Source organism: Neovison vison, chromosome 11 (genome assembly GCF_020171115.1).
Source record: "Neovison vison isolate M4711 chromosome 11, ASM_NN_V1, whole genome shotgun sequence".
In the NCBI taxonomy this organism is placed as follows: domain Eukaryota; kingdom Metazoa; phylum Chordata; class Mammalia; order Carnivora; family Mustelidae; genus Neogale; species Neogale vison.
The window spans coordinates 63516634-63533263 of NC_058101.1; the positions used below are offsets into that span (position 1 = coordinate 63516634).

A 16630-nucleotide genomic window follows, 5' to 3' on the forward strand; every position below is an offset into this window, starting at 1 on the left:
TTTCACTTATTTGTGGAGCATAACAAATAGCATGGAGGACAAGGGGAGTTAGAGAGGAGAAGGGAGTTTGGGGAAATTGGAAGGGGAGGTGAACCATGAGAGACTATGGACTCTGAAAAACAATCTGAGAGTTTTGAAGGGGCAGGGGTGGGAGGTTGGGGGAACCAGGTGATGGGTATTAGAGAGGGCATGGATTGCATGGAGCACTGGGTGTGGTGCAAAAACAAGGAATACTGTTACGCTGAAAATAAAAAAAATAAATAAACAATGACTCTTGAAACAATGAAAAAATAAAATTAAATTTAAAATAAATAAATAAATAAATAAAAAGAAGAGCATCCAACTCTTGATCTCAGGGTCATGAGTTTCAGCCCCATGATAAGTATAGAGATTGTTTAAGTAAATAAACTTAAAAAAAAAAGAAAGATAAAAAAAAAGAATATTCAGGAAGATTTTATCAGATGCTTTTTCTGCATCAATTGAGAGGACCATGTGGTTCTTCTCTCTTCTCTTATTGACTTGTGCTATGACATTGATTGATTTGCGAATGTTGAGCCACCTTGCATCCCATGGATAAATCCCACATGGTCATGGTGGATAATCTTTTTTTTTTAATTAATTTGTTTATTTTCAGCATAACAGTATTCATTATTTTTCACCACACCCAGTGCTCCATGCAATCCGTGTCCTCTATAATACCCACCACCTGGTACCCCAACCGCCCACCCCACCCCCGCCACTTCAAACCCCTCAGATTGTTTTTCAGAGTCCATTGTCTCTCAGGATTCACCTCCCCTTCCAATTTACCCCAACTCCCTTCTCCTCTGTTGGATCCTATTAGCTAGGATCTTGTTGAGAATCTTGACATTCATATTCATCAGGAGTATTGGTCTGAAATTCTTTTTGATGGGGTATTTTCCTGGTTTGGGGATCAGGGTAATGCTGGCTTCATAGAATCTGGAAGTTTTCCTTCTGTTTCTATTTTTTGAAACAGCTTCAGGAGAATAGGTGTTATTTCTTCTTTGACTGTTTGGTAGAATTCCCCAGGGAATCTATTAGGTCCTGGGCTCTTTTTTTTGGAAGGTTTTTAATCACTGCTTCAATATCATTACTAGATATTGGTCTATTCATATTGTCAATTTCTTCCTGTTTCAGGCTTGGAAGTTTATAGGTTTCCAGAAATGCATCCATTTCTTCTAGGTTCCTTAACTTATTGGCATATAGCTGTTGATAATAATTTCTGATGATTGTTTCTATTTCCTTGTTGTTAGTCATTATCTCTCCCTTTTCATTCACAATTTTATTAATTTAGGTCCTTTCTCTTTTCTTTTGGATTAATTTGGCCAGGGGTTTATCGATCCTATTGATTCTTTCAAAGATCCGCTTCTAGTTTCATTGATATGTTCTACTGTATCTCTAATTTCCATCTCATTGATCTCTGCTCTACTCTTGATTATTTCCCTTCTTGTGTGGGGGGTTGGCTTAATTTATTGTCAATTTTCCAGTTCTTTAAGGTGTAAAAAGAGCTGGTGTATTTGGGATTTTTCCATTTTTTTGAGTGAGGCTTGGATGGCTATGTATTTCCCCCTTAGGACTGCCTTTGCTGTATCCCATAGGTTTTGGACCAATGTGTCTTCATTCTCATTGGTTTCCATTAATTTAATTAATTAATTTCCATTAATTAAGTTCTTCTTTGATTTCTTGGTTGATCCAAACACTCTTGAGCAGGGGGATCTTTAGCTTCCGAGTGTTTGAATTCCTTCCAAACTTTTTCTTGTGGTTGAGTTCCAGTTTCAAAGCATTATGGTCTGATAATACGCAAGGAATAATCTCAGTCTTTTGGTATCAGTTGAGCCCTGATTTGTGACCCAGTATGTGGTCTATTCTGGAGAAATTCCCATGGGCATTCGAGAAGAATGAATATTCTGTTGTTTTAGGTTGGAATGTTCTGTACATATATCTATGAGGTCCATCTGGTCCAATGTGTCATTCAAAGCTGTTGTTTATTGATTTTCTGCTTGGATGATCTGTCTGTTACTGAGATTGGTGTGTTAAGATATTTTACAATTAATGTATTCATATCAATATGACTATATTTTGATTAATGATAGGCTTATGTAGTTGGCTACTCCCATATTGGGGACCTAAATACTTAAATTGTTTTATCTTCTTGGTGGATAGACCCTTTAAGAATGATATAGTGTCCTTCTGTATCTCTGACTACAGTCTTTAGCTTAAAATCTAATTTATCTCATATAAGAATCGCTACCCCAACTTTCTTTTGAAGCTCATTGACAGGGAAGATAGTTCTCCATCCCTTCACTTTCAGTCTGGATGTATCTTCAGGTTCCAATTGTGTCTCTTGTAGACAGGATATGGACAGGTCCTGTCTTTTTATACAGTCTGCAACCTTGTATCATTTTGTGGGAGCATTTAGGCCATTCACATTGAGAGTGATTATTGAAAGATTAGTTTTTATTGGCATCATATTGCCTGTGAAGTCCTTGTTTCTACAGATTGTCTCTGTAAATTTCTATGAGACAGATAGATGGTGGGACAGAGTAGAGAGTCCAGATATGGACCCGCAACTCTATGGTCAAATAATCTTCAACAAAGCAGGAAAAAATATCCAGTGGAAAAATACAGTCTCTTCAATAAATGGTGCTGGGAAAATTGGACAGCTATGTATGGAAGAGTGAAGCTTGACCATTCTCTTACACCACACACAATGATAAACGTGAAATGGATAAAAGACCTCAACGTGAGGCAGAAATCTATCAAAATCCTAGAGGAGAACATAGGCAATAACCTCTTCAACATCAGCCACAGCAACTTCTTTCAAGACATGTCTCCAAAGACAAAGGAAACAAAAGGGAAAATGAACTTTGGGGACTTCATCAAGATCAAAAGCTTCTGCACAGCAAAGAAAACAGCCAGCAAAACAAAGAGACAACCCACAAAATGGGAGAAGATATTTGCAAATGACACTACAGACAAAGGGCTGATATCCAAGATCTGTAAAGAACTCCTCACACTCAGCACACACAAAACAGATAATCATGTCAAAAAATGGGCAGAAGACATGAACAGACACTTCACCAAAGAAGACATACAAATGGCTAATAGATACATGAAAAATGTTCATCAATATTAGCCATCAGGGAGATTCAAATCAAAACCACATTGAGATTCAAATCAAAACCTTACACCAGTTAGAATGGCCAAAATTAATGAGACAGTAAACAACAATTGCTGGAGAGGATGTGGGGAAAGGGGAACCCTCTTACACTGTTTGGTAACAATGCAAATTGGTGCAGCCACTTTGGAAAGCAGTGTGGAGATTCCTTAAGAAATTAAAAATAGAGCTACCCCATGACCCAGCAATTGCACTACTGGCTATTTACCCCAAAGATACAGATGTCGTGAAAAGAAGGACTATCTGTACCCCAATGTTCATAGCAGCAATGGCTACAATCGCCAAACGATGGAAATAGCCAAGATGTCCTTCAATGGATGAATGGATAAAGAAGATATGGTCCACATATACAAGGGAATATTGCACCTCCAGATAGGATGAATACCCAACTTTTGTATCAGCATGGGCGGGACTGGAGGAGATCATGCTTATTGAAATAAGTCAAGCAGAGAAAGTCAATTATTATATGGTTTCACTTACTTGTGGAGCATAAGGAATAACATGGAGGACATTAGGAGAAGGAAAGGAAAACTGAATTGGGGGAAATTGGAGGGGGAGATGAAAGCATAAGAGACTGTGGACTCTGAGAAACAAACTAAGGGTTTTGGAAGGGAAGGGGGTGGGGGGATGGGTGACTCTGGTGGAGGGTATTAAGGAGGGCACGTATTGTATGGAGCACTGGATGTGGTGCATAAACAATGAATCTTGGAACACTGAAAAAAATAAAATTAAATTTAAAAAAATAGAATATTGAGGGAGAAAATATTCACACAGTCAACTTGCAATTGTGCAAAACAAGAAGGGAGAATACAAGCCCTCTGTTATCCTAATTACTTCCCACCTCCCTGTCTGGGCCTCATGCTGAGGGAGAGACAGGCACTCTGATGTAGTCAGGCATTTGTCCCCAAGCATCATGTTTGTCGTGTGCTCATCAATAGAAATCACATTGTCAGCCTATTTGTTTTCTCTTCCAGAGACATCAAGCCAGACAACATCTTGCTGGATGAACACGGTAAGCCTGTTATGTATGCTTTACAGAGACTCTTCCAGCGGGAAGTTTGAGGCTCTGGGAGACTGAGGTCCTGGGGAGTTGGATTTGAGGGCTGACTAGAAAGCCTTTTTTGTTTAATTCTGGTGGAGAAACATCTGTGTAATTTCTGGTCTGTGTCCTGCACAGTGAGTTAAGCCCAGTGTATTGGAAGATCTCATGTCCTGGTGGGAGGATGATGGGGGCAGAAGTGGGGATGAAATGTAGGGCAGGAAATTTCCCCCACCTGTGGATCTGTGGCTTCAGAAAAGTCACTTCCCTCTCTGAGCCTCAGTGTCATCTGTGCAGCAAAATGGTGTCCACCTTCCAGATTATCATGGGGATCAAAGGGCATCCTGTCTGCCTGGCAAGCCAGGAATCAGGAATCAATAACCCACAAAGCCTTCCCTCCTCCTGGCTTCTCAAGCCTTCACGTGCATATAGGCCCTGATTCAATTGGTCTGAGATAGGGCCAAGAATCTGCCTCTCTAATGGCTCCCAGGTGAAGCTAATGCTGCTGGACAACGGACCACACTTTGAGAAGCAAGAATCCATGCCCAATTTTGATCTCATTGGACTCTCTTGGGGAACTTGGGAAGAATCAAAAGCCACTCCCTGCCTTGCTTCAGTGAGTCTGGGCCTCTGTGTTTGGCTCAGTCCCAGGGCTGTGATGCCCATCATAGTCAGGACGATAGGTCTAGGGCACGACCCAACAATGCACGTCTCAGCTGATCTGACAGCCTATGGCAACCTTGCAGCCAACTGTCACAGCAGCCTTGAACACTAAATTCAGTGACATTGCTGTGCGGGCCTCATCCCCAAGGGCTTTCTGGAGGATGGGATGGAGTGAACAGCTGGGAAGTTTCCTAGGGGTACTGCTGCCTCATGCAGGGGTGAGTCTCCAGCCTCTTCTACACCCTCCTCTGAGCCTCCCTCCCTGACCCCAGCAGGTACAGGCTGTGGCTCCTTCTAGAAGCCCCTCTAGGACACCATATGTGTGCCCAGTGTATCGTGGGGAATCTTACCGCATTGTGTAAGCTCCTTGATACTGGGAGGTGGATTGGGAGTGGTGGAATTTGGGCTTGCTCAAATCTCCTGCCAGAAGACGAAACCAGCCTGGGTGCTTTGGGGCAGGGAGTTGAAATTACTGTGCTTCAGAATGAATGGTCAGTGGTGGCCTTAAGATGCCAGGGAACCTGAGTAAAGTTGAGGATGCAAATCAAGGCCCTCATTAGCATATATAGGTCAAGATCCCCAGATGTGGTGCTCAGCTGACCCCCCCAACTGTCCGTGTGTCTTTGGGCAAGTCACTTCACCCTTCTGAGTTTGGGTCTTCACAGCAGTAAACGAGAAGCAGTAGGGCCTTGCAGGGATAAGACAAAACAGTGAAGGTCAGCTGCCAGCATGGCATTAGGGCATAAAAGGTGTTCAGAAACAGGTGAGTGGTGGTAACAAGGGACCCTGGCTGGGTTATGCAGGACAGATAACAGGGATATCCTGGAAGTCAGGGGTTTGGACTCAGGGTCCTGTCCCAACAATTGACAGAGACCTTTGGGTAAAGACCTTTCAGGGCCCTGAATATCTTCCAGAAGCAAAATGAAGGTGAGAACACAATTCAATAGGAATAATTCAGCCATATAATCTACAAAGAAATGAGCCCCAGGCCCACGTGACTCCCCAGTTCATGCCTGATCCTCCCAACCCCTGGCCCCTGTGCTCCTGCAGCCAGTGCACACAAGGACACAGGCAGGCAGCCATCCTTTGTGTTTCCTCATTCTTGAGCCCTGGATCAAGAATGGATGCATCCCTCCCCTACTCCCCTTCCACACTTATTCTTACCTCTCCACTCAGCCCCTTTCCACTTTCATTCCAGACCTCCCCTCAACTCTCTGAAAGCCCCATCCTCCACCCTTCCCACGTGACTTTCGTAGTGTCCCGATCCCACCTCTGGCTTTGCAGCATCCCACATACTCCCTAAGGGTCTGTGGACCCAGCCTCCTTAATCTTATTAAGTTCCTATTTCACTGGGACATCTCTTCTCAGTGTTAGGACACAGCACTGAAACACTATTTCACACTAAAGAGTGAATGACTCATTCACCATCTCCATCTTTAACATTTATTGAGTGCCTTTTCAGGCAGTGCAGAAGGGAAATTTTGGAGCATGGAATTCTCCATAGAACACAAGTCTTCTCCCCCAAGAGACTGTGGCCATGGTCCTCCTTTTCCTGATTTATCTCAGGAGCCATTCATCTGCTTTTTTCTTTCTTAGTCATTTTCGCCTTTTTTACTCTGGGCTCTTTTGAGGTGTGTTTAACAAATTAAAAAAAATTGTATATTCTAGGTTGCACAATGTGATGTTTTAAAGGTGTACAACATAATGATTTAATGTGTGTATGTATATATTTTGAAATGATTACCTCAATCACATTAATTAGCTATCCACCACCTCACACAGGTACTTTTTCACATTGCGTATGGTGAGAACACTTAAGATTTACCTTCTTGGCAAGTTTCAAAAATGTAATACAGCATTACTAACTGTAGTCTCCATAAAAAACATCAGATCCCCTTGACCTTTTCTTAATTGCATTACAAAAAAGTACAGAACAGATGCTACGTGTTGCTATTTAAAGAGGGTTTGCTTTTTTTTTTTAAGATTTTATGTATTTGAGAGAATGAAAGAGAAAGATCACAGGGGGTGTTGCAGGGGGAGAGAGGGAGAAGCAGACTCCCCACTGAGCAGGGAGCCCAATGTGGGACTCGATCCCAGGACCCTGAGATCATGACCTGAGTTGAAGGAAGATGCTTAACCCACTGAGCCACCCAGGTGCCCTGCTATTTTTTTTTAAGATTTTATTTATGTATTTGACAGAGAGAGATCACAAGTAGGCAGAGAGGCAGGCAGAGAGAGAGAGGAGGAAGCAGGCTCCCCGCTGAGCAGAGAGCCCAATGCAGGGCTTGACCCCAGGACCCCGGAATCACAACCTGAGCCAAAGGCAGAGGCTTTAACCCACTGAGCCACCCAGGCACCCCTGCCCTGCTATTTAAAGAGTTTAATCGTGGATCTCATTGACTATATTCTCTGAGAGCAAGTTTGTCGGCTGTGTTTATAATGAAATATAAACACAGTTAAATAAATGCATTAATATCTTAGTAATAACATTCCAGTTCTGCTGTTTACACAAAATCCAATGCTCTCTGATAAGCTTTTCTGCTCCCCCTGCATCTGCTGTCCTTTCTGATCCTTCAGACTGCATTTTGTCTTCTCAAACAGGCACTGTAATTCTCTTCTGAGCTGTGGGGTATTCTTGGCCAGCAGCTAAAGCAGAGAGAGACCATACCTGGAGTAAAATGAAGTTGAAGGAAGAAAGACCATCTTAGGGAAGCATGGGGAAGGGGGTTGAGTATAGGTTAGGGCTGAGGACACACAGCTCAAGGAGATGGGGATTTAAAGCAGCAAAGGGAAGGGGTAGGGTTATCTCCTTTTTCTTTTGGGAGCCTTCCATAATGAATAACCATATGACTCTAATGCATATCAGGGACATCTAGTACGCTCATAGATCTATGAGTTAAGCTTTTGTAGGCAATTCTTGCTTTTAAGACTGAGGTCAGGTGGGGTCAGCTGTGCAGCTCTGGTAGTGTTGGTTGTGCTCACGTCTGAGGGTTGCCTGCTTCTGGCTGGTACATGCTTGGCCTTGGCTGGGAAGCTCAGCCCTGCTCTAATGGCTCATCTTGCAGGTGGCCAGGCCCGTATGGCCTCACAAGGCCACAATAGCAACAGAAGCATAGAAAGCCCAGCCCCTCAAGCCTGTGTCACATTTGCTCCCATCCTAGAGAGCAAAGCAAGTCCTGAACTGACCTAGAGTGGGGTTGGGGGGATAGCACAGTAACCCAGCTAGATGTCTGAGACCAAGCAGGGAAAGAGGGGGAGAGCTGCGGCAGTTAACACATCTAGAGGCAAGTGGAAATGGAAGAGTTTTCTGCACAGATGGGCCCGTGAGTCTTTTCCATCTGGGGACCTCCACTCCTGCAAAGATGAACAAAGAGTCAAGAGTCGGAAAAGCCTGCATTTCTGGCCTGGGTGTCCCTAAGGGCCCTTGTTCGAAGTACGCTGATTCTATAGCCCTTGACATCTGAATTTCGGGAAACTGATCCTTTGATTTTTGTAGACCTGTCATAGGCCACCCATTGTGCCAGGTGACCCGAAGGACAGGGTCTAGGGTGGCTGTTATTATGTCACATGGGAACTGTAAAAAGTACTGGGGCAGAGCCCCACCCACAGAAGTGATTTATTTAGCAGGAGAGAGTGCTGGGTGGGGGAGTTTTTAAGGTCTGTGGTGGTTCTAAGGTGGAGCCAGGGCCGAGGGAGGGACAGAGAGCAAACCCACAGGGTCAGTGCTGGGACAGGGCAGGGATGGGATTGGGTGAAAATAGAAGGACCGGGCAGGGGGGCTTCCTGGGTCTTGCAGTGTGAGTGGGGTCAACAGAACATTTGGAGGCACATGAGAGCAGGAGGCCATGAAGAGCCCGCACAGTTTAGACTTTTCACAGCTGGCTGTGAAATGTGTAACTCACTTGGGCATCAGAAACCTGACCTGAATCTTAAGCAACAGGTAACACAGCAGCTACCCCAGCAGAGGGAATTCGTTTTCTCATTTTATTAACCATGTCCTTTTTTTCCTGAATTCTGATGCCTGACTTCTTCACATCAGGGCCACAATCCACCTTCCCCAGTCACCCTAAGTCCAGGCACTAGACAACTAGGGACAGCCCCTGTACCCCAGACCCCTTAAAATTATTTCTATCAGCCAGTCCTAAACCCGCTTTCCCTGCTTCACCCATTCCTTCCCACAGAAACCAACAGAAAGACCCCTGCCCATGTTTGTACCCTTCTTCCTCAGCTTTGTGGTTGATCCCACATTTCCCCTGTGGGCTCCCATGGCATGGCATGCCCACTTCTCTTGGGAATGATGAGAAACAAATTATCTTTTCTCCTTCCTTCCTTCCTTCCTTCCTTCCTTCCTTCTTTCTTTCTTTCTTTAGATTTTATTCATTTATTTGTCAGAGAGAGAGCGTATGCCCAAGCAGAGGGAGAAGCAGGCTCCCCACTAAGCAAGGAGCCTGATGTGGGACTTGATCCCAGGACCCTTGGGATCATGACCTGAGCCAAAAGCAGACTATCTTTTTAATGACAGTCATCTCCTGATCTGTTGGCCTTACTCTTCCTCGAATTTCTTATTAATTGATGTGTTTTAGAGCACTCCATAACTGGACTTGCTTCAAAGAATTGATCCTTTGTCGCTAACATATTTGTGGGTAAATGTGATGAGTCTTCCCCAAAACATCAATGGCCAGCAATAGCAACACTCCCTTGTCCCCTTGTCCAAACTTTTTTTTTTTTTTCAAACATAATGCAGGCTGTTTCCTTCATGCCTGGAGGGAGCAACAGGACCCTCGGACATTAACAGAGTGGGCATGTGTTGTTTCTGATGTCTCAGATGCAAGGATTGGAGCAGTTGAGAAGGAAGTGGGGGACAGCCACCCAGGCATATTGGGAGCGGGGGGGCAGGGCTCTTTCTAAGCCTGAAGAAACAACAGCAGTGTCATTATTTAGAGGGGGTTCCAAGAGTTTAAGGACAGAGTTCAGGAGTGAGATTTAATTTCTGGGTGTCCTAGGGAGGTTTATAGTGCAGTTCTTTTCAGAAGGCTGCAGAGAAGAGAAGTTTCTGCTGCAGCAAAATGCCAGGGATGGGGGTGGGGAGTGAGGGGTAGTGGGGATCTTAAATCCCTAATGACTCAAGTCTGGGAGTCCCTAACTCCAAGAAATAGCCCCCATCTTAGTTTCCCAGGGCTGCTGTAACAAGTCCCACAGGTCGTTGAGAGGCTCAAACAACAGAAATGTATTGTCTCTTGTTGGAGGCTGAAAATCTGAGGTCAAGGTGTTGGTGGGCAGAAACATGACCCCTCAGAGGTGCCAGGGGTGGATCTGTTCCAGTCCTCTCTGCTAGCTTAGGGCAGTCCCTCGGCAGGGGCAGGATAATTTCAGACTCCACATGGTGTTTCCCCAGGTGCACGTCTGTGTTTTAAAGTCCCCTTTACATAAGAACACCAGTCTTACTGGCTTAGGGGCCCACCACACCTAGTAGGAGCTCATCTTAACCAATTACAGCTGCAGTGACCCTACCCATATGAAGTCACATTCTGAGGTCATGGGAGTTAGGACTTCAACATATGAATGGGACACGGAGGCAGGGAACACAGTTCAACCCATCACAGCCCCGTCTTACCCATATGGGATTTTAACAAATAAAAAATAAAACAAGGAAGTGGCAGATAAGGGCCAACATATCACCTTCATTGCTGATAAAAGCTTGCATTTGTGGAGTCAAAAGGGGCTTCCTGCTCCAAGACCACAGAGAGAGAAGGATTCACTTCCTACATCCAACCCAAGCTGCTCATATATGACCAAGAGCTCAGAAGATCCGATAAGACCGAGAGCTTGGAAGCCCAGATAAGACCAAGATCTTGGAAGACCAGGGGTCTCGTGCCTGCCCAGGCAGAACTCAACTCTGTAAGGCTAGTTTGTGCATCCCAAAATGACCCTTCACATAATCTCTCCTCCTCCCTTGGGGGAGTGAGAAAGGGGTGGAGAAGGGCTAAGAGTCTACGGAGATGAAATCCTTCCTTGTGAAATTGTGAGTCTCTATGTCTCTGCTGACACTGGGTCCAAATTCCTGCTCTGCCTGAAAATGATCATCTTAATCACTTTTTGTTTCCAGAACAGTGTTTGATACCAGGCTGGAGGCACAGGGAGCCTGGCCCCTGGCTTCAGGGTGCACGTTTGTATGGAGGAGAGGCTTACATCCTGGACTGACCATGAGGGTGAGCTGTAGGGAAAGCAGTGACCTGGACTCCCCCCAAGCTGGAGTGGAGGTAGCTCCACGTTCCTTATGTGCATAGCAGTCTAGGCTGAAGGGCCCTCAAGAGAAAGCAGCTTGATGATGAAGGGAGGTGGTGGGACTTGAGGTCAAACTTGCCTGGGGCTTAGATTCTGGCTCAGGGACCTTGGGTTGGATAGTCACTTCCTAGCTGTTCACACCAGTGACGAGGCCACCTTGACAAATGTCCAGCCTCAGCAAAGACCCCCATTGACCCAGCTTGTCCATCCTTTGGCTCAGTCCCAAATAGGCAGACTCTGTTTTCCTTCCACCCTGCAAACCTCTCCTGAGTGTACGTTGTTGGCAGACCATAAATCTTATTGAGAACCATAGTTGCAAGAGAGCCAGAAAATGTTCTCCCTCCCCCATTCTGGCCTTGTGATACAGGAAGTAGCAAAGAGAGGTGTGGAACACAGTGAACATAGCACAGTGTATAAGCTTGTTGAGTCACTGAAGGGCTAGAAAGGGAAAGAGAAGAAAGAGGAAGGAAAGACATACAGGAAGGAAGGAGGAGAGAAGGAGGAAAGGAAGGAAGGAAGAAAGAGAGAGAAAAGAAAGAGAGTCAAGGATGCTAAGTGTCAGGAGATCATCTCCAGCCTGGTCCTACAGAGTCGTTCAGAGCAGATCACATCTGGGAAAGCGCTTTGAAAACCTACAAATGGTATTTATTGTGATTAATCCATGCAATTGCATAAAATTACATGTGCAACACAGAGTGTGGAAGGAGAGGGGACTGGTCAGGCAGCCTTGGCCATGGCAGGGACTAATTTGTTGTCCTCTGATGTCCATGAAGATTAGTGGAAGGAGAGAGTGCCCAGGGTGTGTGATCCCGAGTGGAAGATCGGGGCCAGTGTGACATCACACTGACGTCTCAGAAGTACAGTAATTACCAGCGGGAGCCTGGAGCCTGCTGTGGGTCTTATCAACCCTGATTTCTTCCCCAGGGGGCTTCCAGCTGCTTCTCTTGGGCAGCGCCACTCTGAACTCCGCTTAGGAATGACATAGTCCCTGTAAACCAGAGAAGGTGGGGACAGGTTTACGAGAGACTTTACTCCAAATTCAAGTCTAATGAAAGGGAAACCCGCAGGGAATAATGTGGGAGGTGAATTCCTCTTGTAGACTGCCTTCCATCCACACCCCCGGTCTAGTGCCCCCTAGTGGTACTACCCCAGCAGGAGTTCATGGAGAGGCATGTGGCATCCAGAGGACAGATCCAGAGAGAATTCACTCTGCTCTAGTACTCCGAGCAAACCGCTTCTTCTCCCAGGTGTGGGCTTGTAGGTCTCAGTAAGATGAGTGCACTTGCCCTCACACCTCGCAGGGGGACTTCATTACAGGAACTGAGAGGGGAGAAAGGAAGGCAAAGAGCATGGAGGACAGGAAATTGGTATTTCTGCAATGTAGCTGCAGAGGAAGAAAATGAAAATACAGCAAAATTCAAGAAGGCTTTGGTGACTTCTCTAGGAACGTGTCCAGGAGGTGCCAGAGCCAGCCTGTGAAGCAGTAGTCACTGGTGCCACTGAGGTGACTGGGTGGTGGCAAGGCAATTATAGCCCCAAGGAGGGACTGTGGATGGGTCTTCAGCACACTGTAATTCCCACCATCCCCACCCCCTTAGTCCATGACACAGATCCCTGGCATTGTGGTTTCAAGCCCTTCCTTCCCCCGATACCGCAGACAGGACCCACTCCATAAATAGTCCCTGCATGAAGAAACAGGCCAGAGTCCTTGAAAGTCACATGGCTGTCAAGTATTTTTATTCTCAGAGAATAGCCCCAGTTACAATTCCCCATAGTGCCAATGCTGCCATGAGCACCTGTGGGCACAAAACTCATGGAGAGGGTGGCTGGTCCCACCCTCTGAGTTCAGGTGGGGAAGGTGACATTGCTGAAGTCTTCACAGTCAAAAGTTGATAAGGAATGTCATCAACTCCTGTAAATATTGTGATGGCTCTAAGCAGCAGGGAATGAAGAAAGGTGACAGGATTTGCTCACCATATCTCTTTCATTCAGTCTCTTATTTGGTCAATCAGTCACTCAACAAACATTGATGAATACGTTTCCCAGGCCAGGCCGTTGCTAAGGTACTGGTGACAGAAATGAGCAAGACAAGATTCCCAGCTTCAAGGAGACAGACAAGGTGACAGATACAATATGGTGGATGCTAAGATGGGAATGACATTGGAAAACAGTGGAGGGCCCAGGGAGGAGGCCTAAATCAGTCTGCTATGGCTGGAATGCTCGTGTGTCCCCCTTTAGAATTCCCATGTTGAAGCCTTAACCCCCAATGTGATGATACTTGGAGCTAGGGCCTTTGGGAGGTAACTGGGTTTGGATGAGGTCATGGGGTTGGAGCCTCCACGATGGGACTGATGCCCTTAGAAGAGGAGGAAAAGGACAGAGCCCTCTCTCCACCATATGAGGATATAGCAAGAAACCTGCCATACAAACCAGGAAGAGAGCTGTCACCAAGAATCCATCCATGCTGGCACCGAGACCTCAGATTCCCAGCCTCCAGGACTGTGGGAAATAAATGTTTGATATTTAAACCCCCCCACCCTAGCTATGGTATCCTGTTATAGCAACCTGAGCCAACTAAGACAACAGTCAGATACCCTCTGTGGTAGTGAGTTTCCTGTTGGTAGAGGTGTGCAAGCAAAGGGTAGATGCACATCCACCAATACTATAGCTCTAGGGCCAGGTTTTGAAGAATGAATGGAAGTCTACTAGGCAGAAAAGAGAGATGAGAATTCCAAGTACTGCCAAAGGCTTGGAGGTGAGATGAGTTTCCATGCATTCAGAGAAAGGAGAGAAGCATTTCTGGGGTATACCAGGGTTGGCGCTATGATTACTAATTATTGATACCAACAGTAAAACTTGAACTAACAGGTCTCACACAACATCCTGAGCTCCTTCTCTTGCTGCGTTTTGAATGTTTTCAACCTGTGGAAAGCAAATAGCCTAAAACTCAGTTCATATTTGCAAATTTTGTACTAAATTCCCATTCTCCTGAGAAGGAACCCGTAGGAAGCTTTGTATGGCACTAATTTTCACGTTCCCACATCTTCACTCAATTGTTAAAGGAAGCTCACTGGGAGGTTACAGCTCATCAATTAGCACAGTTCACAGAAACCAGAAGTGGAACTTGCTGTCTGTCACACCTGCTGGGCATGAATTCCTAGGGGAGTCCCAGCAGGTCTGCTTCAGAGCAGCCCATCAGAGCCCTCACCTCCCTGAGGACAAGGACAGGGCTGTCTGCTCAGCTCTGCAAGGGACAGCACGGGGACAGGGGAGGACCGTTCACACTGGGATGAGGCTGAAGACACAATGCAGCTTCTCTACAGATCCACCGTGTGACCGTGAGCAGCAGCCTAGTCTTTGCAACTTGAAGTTACTCTCATGTAATAACGCAGGTGATCCGACCCTCCTGATAAGAGTACTGGGAGGATTAACATGAGATTTGGCACCAATTCTATACATAACAGTGGCCAAAACTAGACAGGGGGCTGTGTTTCTTCTCCCTGTTTGTCAGCCTCCCCACTTTGGCCCTTGGCTCTATATCCATTCATAGCAGTCAAAGGGATATTCAGACGGCCCTGGGGGCCTGGTATGTCTGCCCCTCCATTCTCTGTCCGAGCTCTGTCTGCCCCTCCATTCTCTGTCCGAGCTCCCACTTTCTCTCTCTGGCCTCCTTGCAGTCCCCTCCCATGGCCTATGTGCTGGCAGAAGCACAGTCCTTTCTGGTGATCTAATGGCCTTCTCCACCCCATCCCCCCCGCCTATCTCATAGTCTTGTTCAAACATCACCATCAGAGTCCCGGACTGCTCTGTTTAGCACTTACAACTACCACATGATGTACTTATTAATATACTACAGATGAGGAACTGGAAGTTTACAGAGTGAAATAACCTGTCCAAATCTCATAGTAAGTGGCTATATCAACCACAATGCCAGTGTTTTTCAGCTTCTATAGCTGAAGTTCAGTAGCTGCAGCTTCAGGCAGGGTTTGATCAGGCTCTGGCACCATTTTCCTTCTATGCTTGCAGCTCTACCTTCTCCGTGGCTAGGCTTCAGCTTTAGACTGTCGTTCTTTATGTTAATGAAAAACTTTCAGAGTTCTGGGCTCATATTCACACCTCACACTGACCAAAGACAGATTACTTTAGGTACCTCCTGGGGGGGGGGAGACAGAAAAGTCTTTATTTCTTGAACCCTCTGGAAAATCATCTCCCTAATATTCATTGGCACCAGTTATGTCATATGCTTAACCCTGAGTCAAATGCCAGACCAGAGGGGTAAGATTAGCTTGACTGTTTCCAGATGAAGCCACATGCCCCACTCTCAAAGCCAGCTGTACAGGGACGAGTAGTTGCTAAGACAGGAGATATGAGTGACCACAAACAGCTTATGTCCACCAAAGCAGCACACCATTTGTTCTTGGGAAGTACAACTCCCCATCTGTGTTCTTAACCACTCTGCTCTGAGCCCCCTAACAAGGGAAAGAGAACCATCAATGTGCAAATAACATGCTTCTATGCCTAGAAACACCAGAAGGATCCACTAAAAAGCTAGCAAAATTAATAAGGGGTTGTACAAATTAAGACAATGTACATTGTCTTTGTACATTTATATTAAATATAAATCACGAACTGGTCTTCAAAGACTAAAAAATAAAAATAAAGTCCAATCTCTTCTCTGTGGATGTTCAGAAGGGTCCAGGCTCCTTCTATCTTATTCCTCAACTGTGTGGCAGAAAGCGTTCTGCCAAACCCACAGAAGAGGCAACAGAATGGAAGGAAGCAGGGAATGAGAATTCTTTTAAAGGAAATATCCTGGGCGGTGCAAGAATCAGCCTGCTCACATCCCATTGGCCAGACTTGGTCATGTGACCACAGCCGGCTGCAGTCGGGGGAGGAATGGAAGTGGACCCTTTAGCATGGTACCCCTGAACCCAGCTCCAGATTCTATTGCTGTCTGAGAAAGGGAAATGGGATTTTGAGAGATAATAAATAGCTTTTGCTCTGAAAGATTGATAGAGTAGTCAAATAAGAGAAAAATAAGCATAACTCAGTAGCTTTTTATTATACTAAAAATAGCTAGGTAGAAAAAGAAATGGAAAATACTGTCATTTGAAAGAGTGACCAAAACTATGTAATATCTAGGAGTAAATGTGCCCCCAAATTTACAAGGCCTAAATGAAAGGAACACTAAACATATTTTGAAGGAATCAAGTAAGATGAATGAAAATGAAAAGTCAGGCATTACACTGGATGGAAAAATTACATGTCCATGCTTCTCAAATCAATGCATAAGTTAATGTAATCCCCACCAAAATCTTAATGGAGGCATTTCCTAGAACTGGACACAACTCTTTTCAGAAGAATAAATGTCTGAGAGTGAAGGTGAACCACACCTATCAGATATTATAATATCTTGACAAACAGAGGTCTCATGACAAGTTATTGGG

General features: G+C 45.3%; 1 protein-coding gene across 1 annotated transcript in view; it reads left to right on the forward strand.

Annotated features, from left to right (window-relative positions):
- Positions 1-16630, forward strand: part of STK32B (serine/threonine kinase 32B) — a 414607-nt gene that overhangs the window by 328417 nt on the left and 69560 nt on the right. The window contains exon 5 of the mRNA XM_044226223.1: positions 4171-4208. Within this exon, the coding sequence (XP_044082158.1) occupies positions 4171-4208 (38 nt within the window). The remainder of the gene's footprint in view (positions 1-4170; positions 4209-16630) is intronic.